A 10,167-nucleotide genomic window follows, 5' to 3' on the forward strand; every position below is an offset into this window, starting at 1 on the left:
ACCCACCTGTAGTATATACCCTTACTATTCGAGCCAAATCTCTCCTTTGCAGGGAGTAGCAATCCTGCCATGATGATAATGAGGTAACAGGCTTAGCCCACCCAAACTCACATGTAATCTACCCCAGATTTGAGAAAAGGATATTTAAAAGATGAAAGCTACCATGCAGTTACCCTACCCATTGTCCCTTCCCACCTTAATTATCTCTAAGAGCATGGTGTGGAAACAGAGCCTACCTTAGATACAGAATGAGAAACTCTGAACCAAAACAGACTATACAATCTGTAGGTAAGAGTTACAAACTGAATATTTAATGCTGGTCCTTCCTCCCGCAATTTAGCCAGATTTGATCCAAGTCACTTTCATTGGCTCAGAAAGAAAATAAAGAACAATATGGTGACCGTAACTGGAAATAACAAGTGTTTGTCATGTTTTAAACAGAATTGGATACAGGCACATTCAGAAGCTTGACCTGTTTCTAATGCTGAACTTTAATCACATCAAGGCTGGTTCTCTACAGAATATTGAAGTCAATGGTAGCGACAGGCACAACTGGCACATGCATGCTTTCTGTGCTGCTGTTCTTCAAGGAGTGTTCAGCAGCAGCTGAGCAGTTAACCACAATTTTTGTTTTGAAATGGTGGTGTTTCACTGATGCTATTAGCAATGTAGCCAGCCAGGATTTCAGGAGTTTGAATCAGACATAATGCAGGCATGGACGGGAGGGATGGGACGTTGCCCCCTCCTCCTCCAGAACTGCAAACCTTGGGCAGCCATGGAATTTGCCCCCCATGCATGGCCCCAGTGGCCTGACCGGAGCTGCCCCCCCCCCCCCCAAATATAGAAGTCAAACTACACCTATGAATGCAGGGCACATGTACTAAACTGTTTTATACTTACTCTGCCCCGAAATCATTTGTGCCTATGTAAATATCAAGACATATTTGGATGTCTAACTTTACTGCTCAGCATAAGTAATTAGGATCACATTTGATGGCAGTTTTAAATTAAAAACAAATGACTAATTTGAGGAGTATAGGTACAGCTCAAACATACATCACCGATAAAATCAGGCAAGGTGAACCAAGCTTAAACCTGAGGGAACAGAGCACCATCTAGTGTTTTGAATGAGTTAAAATTCAAAGATCAGCTTCAAATTAATCTACACAGAAAAATCGCAGACAGAGATAGTCATGAAGGAAGAAGTAGTTGTAAACCTAATACCCATCCCACACCTCACCTATGGAGTAGAGGCTTTTTGGGGTCAATTGACAGGAAGTGCTGCACCTGTTTTGAAACACCGCATTAAATACCAGCAGCAGACAGAAATAAGACAGAGTTGCACTGCACCAGAAGAAGCCATTAAGTGAAGTTTAGATGTTTACATGTTATGGGCATTTCCTAGTCTGCTGTGCTGAATGAGGTTTACCTGTTTCCTTGGAATGAGTTTCTGAAGGCAGGAAAGGTTTGAAAACCACAGTGGAAATGGGGCATATTACCTCCACTGTAGATCAGTAGTAAAAGGAAGCTGCAGCCTCTTCAGAAGAGGAGCTCTCCACAACTGCACATAGGAGCAGGGCATCCGAAGGAACTTTGGTGCCACTGGCGTCCTACACCTCATCAAAGGCAATACAGGTAGTGAATAGGAGTCAATGCAACTTGAACAGCATTAACTCTGCATGGATATGAGTGTAGGCCATGTGCTGCAGCTGCTCTCCGTACCTCACAACAGAATTGATTTAGAGCAGCAGAGCTTCCAAGGCAATAATCAAACACAGCATAGAGAGGGAAGCTTGCTACAAACTCACTGGTTCCCTGCTCCACCAGCCTTGTTCTGCTCCCTTTCCCTTCAGTAGAAGAGAGCATATAAGGCTACATGAGGTGCCTAAAACACAAAACCATTATTCTTATTAACTATTTTTACATGTGGAGAAGACTGGAACAATTTGCTTACCTAGCATGTTTTTTTACACCACATTCTAAAAGTTCTACTGCTTTCAACAGAAGGCTGTTATTTTTTAAATGGGATAATTAATGCACTGTTGTTACCTGCAGTAATTTGAACTTTGTTTCAGCAATTGTTTCCATTTCACAGAGTTGAAGATACATCTCTCACTGTAAATGTAGGAAAATCATACTAGAGCACCTCATATTATGAAACATATAGAAAAATTAAGTTGAGGTATTCCACTGAAACCCTAACTGGCTTTCTACCCCGGTTGTCTTGAAATGAGGGGAGCAGAAACATACAGAACAGATGCAACGTGGAGGTTCTCGATCATCCTTGGCATAAAAGGGAGCATTTTCTCTTTTTAGAATACAAACCCAGAAGTAGAGTCTAACACATCTGGCACTCTTATTACTCTGGCCACACAAACTAGGGGTACTGTAGATCAGGAAGGGTGTTCACTTCTAGGAGAAAGCTATTCAGGACAGCAGCTTGTGCTGGCATTTATTACAAACTAAAATGTTAAACATGCACTATTTGAGAAACAGGCACAGTACAGAACCAGCATCCTCAATCTAGCCCAGAGAAATTTATTGAAATGGGAAATATGCCCAGATAGCTGGCATTTTATAACTCATTATAAATTGCATAGATACCTAGCTCTCAGGCAGTCCTTTTCAACAGTAGATCTCAAAGCGCTTTACAAATTTGGTTGGTATCATGATTCCCACTGTACAGATGAGGATTAATTGTCTTGCAGAATCTGCTATGCACTGTGGCTTAAATGAAACCTCAATTTCAGACACAGATGCTATGATTCCCATGTGTCAGTGCTTGCTAGGTTTAAGAGTCTAAAGAAAGCAGGTTCCCATCAGCTACCAGGATCACACTTTCCAAATAGTCTGCAAGACATTGGTGACTACTTATACATATTGGTCAACACAAATGGTTGATGTTCAGAGAACAAACCTTGTCAAAACTGAATTTGGATAATAGTTACTAGGGCTGTCCGAGTGTAAAGCAGAAGACTCTATACTTTAGAAATCATGAACTGTATGTGCATACACAAGGATACATGTTAAGAGACTAGGCACAAAACAGCCATCTGTATCTGAGTGATACAACAGCGCCCTGTAAAGTGTCACTACAAGCTGCAACCCTTGCAAATTAGCAGAAACAAAGATGTAATGCAATATAAAAAAATATTAGCCTCCTCCATAAAATAACTATAAGTGCACTTAATTCCACAATAAGTTGTAACTTGTAAATATGATGCATGTTGAAGAGGTTATTTTTTATATACCAAAAATTGATGACAAATCAATAATCCAAAAGATAAACCATATTTATTAAAAAATTAGAACTCAGCAATTGCCAAGACTGTAAAACTGAAAAGATTAATTTACTGATTTGAGACACACCTGTATTATAGCATTTAAATTTACTCCTTGAAAACTAAACTGTCTCACACCATCCTTTCATCATTTTTGTCTGTTGTTTTCAATGATCCACAAGCCAAGCAGGTGCAAAAAAAAACAAACACAAAAACAAAACACAAACCAACAATATCATATAAAAATATGCACAGAGTTTTGCACAGAAGTGTGATCTGAACGGGAGCCTTATCTCAAAGCGAGCAGCTTTCCAACCAGGGAAAATCCTTTATGGTTTCAGCCAACCCGCAATGGAGGAGCTACGAGCACAACGCCGTCACCTCTGACAAAGAGCATTGGAATATTCCTCTTGGTAGACTAAGAAGAAGGAAAGGAAAGCATGATTTATACAATGCATCTGAGAAATGTAACCAACTTTAAATTCATGTTCAAATAAATAGATATCAGAAGTTCATAAAAAGCAAGTTTTGAGGACATACAACTTAGAGTCTTATCCACACACTGAAAAGAGCAATACAGTTAGCAGGCAGGTTTGCTGTAGCTTTTATTTTGATAACAATTTGCCTGAAGTTGCTTTAATGCAAATCCTGCTCAAATCTAGCTATCAAAAATCAATTTTCATCTGTCACCCATTTTAAGTTTAACTAGATAAAACATTTAACTTAGAAAGCACTTTTAGTTTTTCTTTTCTCAACCATAAGTACATTTAAACCCTTACTTTATAAATCTCTTCATAGGTTTCCTCATCAATCTCTATTGTTGTCACAGTCTCTTCAACATCACCCAAAATCATATTTAAGTGCTGATCATAAGCCTGTGAGAATGAGACCAGTTTAAATTATTTTCTTTACAATCTGTACCACACACAACAAAAAAAAGTGTTTAAATATTTGTAGATCAAAGCAGTTCAAATACAAACTGATTAAAATGAAAGTACCTTTTCTCAGCGTATTTCAACTTGGACTCAAGAATAATCAATTGCTTTGACCTTCAAATATACCAGTATTTTAACATTAGTGTTAATTTACTAGTGCACTAGTGAACACAGTACAACTTTTATTTTTACACATTAATTTTCTTTCAAATAGTTGTTACAGCTGTCACATACTTTAACCAAATTATAGTAGCACAGGTTTAAGCTTACTAAAGTTATATAGGTAGGGCCCTACCAAATTCATGTTCCATTTTGGTCAATTTCATGGTAATATGATTTTAAAAATAATAAATTAATTGGTTTCAAATATTTAAATCTGAAATTTCAGGGTGTTGTAACCGTGGGGGTCTCAACCCAAAATGGGATTGTGGGGGTGAGGTTGCAAGGCTATCGTAGGGGGTCGAAGTATTGCCACCCTTACATCTGCGCTGCTGCCTTTGGAGCTGGGCAGCCGGAAGGCAGCTGCTGGCTGGGTGCCCAGGTCTGAAGGCAATGCCGCCACCAGCAGCAGTGCAGAAGTAAGGGTGGCAATACTGTATGATGCCACCGTCACTTCAGCAGTGCTGCCTTCAGAGCGCGGCTCCCAGCCAGCAGCTGCAGAGCTTCCTGTAGCCGGGGGAGGTTCCTAGAGGTGGGCCTGACCTGGCCCCGGAAGCGGCCCATGCAGGGGAAGAGGAAGTCCTGTCCCTCCCCAGCCCATCCAGGACTAGCAACTGGAGCCCACAGCACAGTAGGAAATCCTGGCTGGGGCATCCCCAGCCCTGACTCTACTCAGCTCCAGACTCAGTGCTCAGGAATTAAAGGGGCCTTGAGCTGGCTGTGTGTGCGCAGGGGTGACCACAGTGCCCTGGGCAGTCACCCACTCGCCCACCCTTTAGGCCAGCCCTGCCCCCCTTCAAGCGATGACCTCCTCCCCCCATACCTTGCTACCCTCACTTCTGTGTTGCTGCTGGTGGCAGTGCTGTCTTCAGAACTGGACTCCCGGCCAGCAGCTGCTACTCTCCAGCTGCCCTATGTGAAATCAGGTCTCCACTACAATAGCCAAATTTCACAGGGGAGACCACATTTCACAGTCCATAACATGTTTTTCATGGCTGTGAATTTGGTAAGACCCTATATATAGGGCCTAATCTTGAAGGTTTCACCTAAGCCAAGATCCCCACAGAAGTAAATGAAAGCTTACAAGAGTAAGGCTGCAGGATTGGCAACCTAGTGTGGGTTTTGTGTGTGCACTGATCACAGATTGGACATAAGTGTGCGGTATCTGCTCTATTTGCAGGTTAATTTGCCCTGACACCGTCTCTAAGTGAAGGAACTCTTTCATGAACTATCATTTTCATGTGTATAGAACCTCACAGTGATGACGTGGTGGATGAACAACAGACAAAATGTTGACCCCTCACTTCCACCTTTAACTATCAGAGGGGTAGCCGTGTTAGTCTGGATCTGTAAAAAGCAACAGAGAGTCCTGTGGCACCTTTAAGACTAACAGATGTATTGGAGCATAAGTTTACGTGGGTGAATGCCCACTTCGTCGGATGCATGTAAGCTTATGCTCCAATACATCTGTTAGACTTAAAGGTGCCACAGGACTCTCTGGTACCTTTAACTATGTAATTCTATTTGAAGTATTCCTTAGAAAATTCAATGAGCTTTTTCCATTAAAAAGCCAGCAAGGTAGAACTCAGCAGTACAATGACATAACGCCTATGTATTCATGAAATAAAAGTTCCTACAGGAAACAGATTTGAAGCTTTCAAGATGTCATAAAAGAACATAGGCAAAAGGCTTAATGTGACCTTTTTAATTTAGTCATTAATGAACAGTAAAAATCCACACAATCATCTCCAGTAGGGATGTAAATACTGTTTAAAAAGTTAACCGTTTAAATTATTTTAAAATATGTCATTTAAACAGTTAACTGTTTAAGTGGCTGGGGCCCATCAGGCCAGCATGGCTCGGGCCGCTCCGGGCAGGGAGTGCGGCTGGGCCTGCTCCGGCTGGCCAGGCCTAATGGTTAAGGCAGTTAACCAGTAAGACTATGCTTACCAGTTAACCTTTTACATCCCTCATCTCCAGTATGCCCACTGAAACTGGATCTACCTGGGGCCAACTCAATAAGCCACGTAAGAATTTCAGCTAGCGTAGCACTCAGAAGGCCTAATCAGAGATGACCATTCCCAACACATTAAACCAACATGCCATGAACCACACTTGTGCTGAAGCCATTTCAAGGTTATTGTCCTAGGGATAGCCCGTTTGGGACTTTGAAGATGAGGACTATACCACATTGCAGTGTTCAGGAGGGATGCTTTGACAAAATGCCAGATATCTGCTTGTGAGAGCAAGGGACAGGCCATTATCACTGAAAGTTGCTTGAATACAGAATAGACTTCTGTAGGATATCAGCTTGATTCCAAATACCATTACTTTTAGAGAATGTTTCAATACCTACCTTTTATAAAGCTCTTTTCATCGGCAGATCTAAAAGTACTTTATAAAAAGGTTGGTATCATTATCCCTATTTTACAGATGGGAAACTGGGGTATAGCGAGCTGAAGTGACTTGCCCAAGGTCACTCAGGAGGTCAGTGGCAGAGGCAAGAAACAAATCTGGGTGTCTACTGAGTCCCAGTCCTGTGTTCTAGCTTAAACTAGTTTAGAGCAATGTTGCTTAGTGGATAGATTTCTCCTGAACCATCATATTGTAAAGACAACTGGTAATGGCAGGAAAGAAAATCCAGCATCTTGTCATTCTAAGATAACAGAATAAAAGACAAGGATTTCTACCTTTTACCAGTACTGGTGCTCAGATACCAAGAAATGCTCAATTAACATGTCAGGCACAAAAGAAATTTCTATACACTTTAAACAGACCTTAAAAATGAACTTGAATGGAATACCACAAAGCAACCAACCTTTATGAGTATAAGTTGCCTTGCCTTTTATATCTACTGTTTTATAGTTAAAAGTACACCAGTGTTAAATCTTGCCACAGTGTTTTACTTACATGTAATCTGCCTCGAAGTTCTCGGTCATTCCTCATTTTCACATAGATTCGTTCATCTAGACTGAGTCTGATCAGATCCAGTGGCTCCTCTACAGTATTTGTTGTTTGTTGCTAAAAAAAATAGAAAGCAGTTTTTGCAATATACACAAAAGCCTCTGAACTTTTATGTTGAAAAGCAGTCTCTCTCTCTCAGGGATAGGATAAAGTACCTTTCACCTTCAGGTCAGTTATTTGATCCTGCCCAAGCTGGTAGCAACCAAAAATCATTACCATAGGATGAGCATTTGGTGGCCTGTATGAAGTTACATGAATTTCAGTCCACACTACCATCACAATTGGTACCCTTTACTGGCAGTCTTAGTGGACAGGCCAGAAACCTGAACAGAAAGGGAACCAAATATGCCTTTCACTCTCAAAGTAGAGCTCACATGGTCAGGTCTGAGATACTTTGGCAGGGGATGTAGAGAAGTTTACATTGTCACTAACTATGCTGTTCTCATTGGTGGATAATTATTATTTGTATTATTGTAGCACCTAGCAGCTCTAGTCACGGACCAGGACCCCTCTGTCCTAAGCATTGTTCAAACAGAACAAAATGGTGGTCCTTGTCCCAAAGAGATAATGCATTGGGGTCTCTGGGGTAAGTGTCCTGTATTTTATATTCCTTCACAATTATTCCTTCAGCTTCACTTTCAACAAAACAAACTGCACTAAAAATAGGAAACATAAAGCCATGCATCTCTTAAGCTTGATAGCACTGACAATATTAAGGTTCCAGAAGACTTAAAACAGCACTGAAATGGCACTAAGACCACAAGGAACAATTCAAGTTAGATTTTTATTTTTTAATAAAGCAAAGATCATAGTAAAGACTGAAACAAAGGAAAAAGTTTTGATGTAAAATGCAGTAGTGAGAGCTTAAAGATTTGCTGTTCCATAAGGAACATGCAGTCTGCCTCACATCAAAGGCTGCAGCTTTCTGCAATTTTTTTATGTCATGCCTCCACTCTGTCATAGAATCATAGAAAATCAGGGTTGGAAGAAACCTCAGGAGGTCATCTAGTCCAACCCCCTGCTCAAAGCAGGACCAATCCCAACTAAATCATCCCAGCCAGGGCTTTGTCAACCCGGGCTTTAAAAACCTCTATGGATGGAGATTCCACCACTTCCCTAGGTAACCCATTCTAGTGCTTCACCACCCTCCTAGTGAAATAGTTTTTCTTAATATCCAATCTAGACCTCCCCCACTGCAACTTGAGACCATTGCTCCTTGTTCTGTCATCTGCCACCACTGAGAACAGCCTAGCTCCATCCTCTCTGGAACCCCCTTCATGTAGTTGAAGGCTACTGTCCTTTTCCTGCTCTGCCTTAGCTTACTAACCCAGGGAAAAGGAAGCATCTCGTGTCACTCTTGAGCAAGCCCCTCTGGCTGAGCTAGGACTGAGGAGTGGTGGAGGCATGCTCTGGAGTAGTGGTCACCAATCTCCCAGTCGATTGCGATCTCCGGTTACAACGGTCCCAGGGGGGCGGTGCTCCCTCCCCACGCTGCTCCTGCATGCAAGCACCACCCCCGAAGCTCCCATTGACTAGGAACAGGGAGCTATAGCCAATGGGAGCTGCAGGAGTGGTACTTGCAGAGAGGGGCAGCTCACAGAGCCATGTACCCCCCCCTCCCCCCCGGGGCATGCTGACCCCTTCCGGGAGTGGCGTGGGGCCAGGATAGGCAGGGAGCCTGCCTTAGCTTTGCTGTGCCGCCGACTGGGAGCCACCCAAGGTAAGTGTTGCCTGGTGGGAGGCCACACCCCAACCTGCCTCCCGGAGCCAGCACCCCATACCCCCTTCTAATTTCTACCCCAGCCTGACCCTCTCAGAGCCAGCACCCTACACCCCCTCAGGAACCCCAACACTCCGCCCCAGCCCAGAGCCCCCTCCCACACTGCAAACCCCTCAGCCCAGAGCCCACATCCAAACCCCTGCCCCAGCCTGGTGAAAGTGACTGAGGGTAGGGGAGAGCAAGCAAGGGAGAAAGGGGGGGATGGAGTGAGCAGGACAGGGCTTTTGGGAAGGGGCGGGGTAGATCCTGGGTTGCCCCTAAATTCAAAAATCGATTTGGGGCACAAGAAGGTTGGAGACCACTGCTCTGGAGGGAGCTGTATCCAACGTTTCTTTGCTGGAGGGCTCAGTTCAGTTAGACAGTGAGCGTCTGAGGCAAGCTGGGGGGGGCTGAGACAGGGGACACTGGGGAGAGTAAATAGTGAGGGACCCCTAAGGAGCCCCCCTGTGAGCCCCATTCATTAACCATCCCGGCACTGTCTGAGGAGGGGAGAAGCTGAGTAAGAGAGGGGGCCGATAGCTACAGCGTCCAGGCGGGAGGACGACCCCGCTGCGGGGAGGGATCCCCAGGAGAGGGGACCAGCCCCTGGAGGAGGGGGGGAGCCTCGCTCGACCCCGCACAAGGGCCCAGGCTGGGAAGGGGGCGGGCCCCAAACGTGGCTCCCGCCGAACAGTAAGAAAGGGGGCGAGTCGCTCACCTGGTCCACTTCGTCCGCCATCTTTCAAACGCGAGCCCCGCCTCCTCTCGCGCGAATCTGCCGCCCCTCGGCGAGCCGCCAGGAGCGCGGGCGAGTCGGCGCGTAAGAATGGGGGGTGGTGACGACACGCATTGCGTGAGGGAGGGGGCGTGGCTCGGTCTCCAAGCGAGGCTAGAGTGGCCGTTGCGCCGTTGGTCGGCCCAGGCTGGCAGAGGCGGGGCCTGGCGGGAGGGGCGGGGCAGGCGCTGTCTGTGCCCCACAGGCAGGGCGGGGCCGAGAGGAGCTAGGGGTGACTCCCCCCTCACCCGTTGTTCTGCCCTAGACGCTGTGGCTCAGGTCCCCCCCCCGTCA

The 10,167-nt window shown here is 44.6% G+C and overlaps 1 protein-coding gene across 1 annotated transcript; it reads right to left on the reverse strand.

Annotated features, from left to right (window-relative positions):
• Positions 1-3,272: 3,272 nt before the first annotated feature.
• On the reverse strand, positions 3,273-9,940 carry LSM3 (LSM3 homolog, U6 small nuclear RNA and mRNA degradation associated). The gene is made up of 4 exons (XM_054035293.1): positions 9,817-9,940; positions 7,286-7,396; positions 4,061-4,156; positions 3,273-3,699 (listed from the first exon to the last, which is right to left on the reverse strand). Exons 1-4 carry the CDS (start codon positions 9,835-9,837, stop codon positions 3,619-3,621), a joined length of 309 nt encoding a protein of 102 aa, XP_053891268.1. The 5' UTR covers positions 9,838-9,940; the 3' UTR covers positions 3,273-3,618.
• Between the last annotated feature and the right edge of the window lie 227 nt (positions 9,941-10,167).

The sequence above is a fragment of the Malaclemys terrapin genome, chromosome 7 (assembly GCF_027887155.1).
Source record: "Malaclemys terrapin pileata isolate rMalTer1 chromosome 7, rMalTer1.hap1, whole genome shotgun sequence".
Classification (NCBI taxonomy): domain Eukaryota; kingdom Metazoa; phylum Chordata; order Testudines; family Emydidae; genus Malaclemys; species Malaclemys terrapin.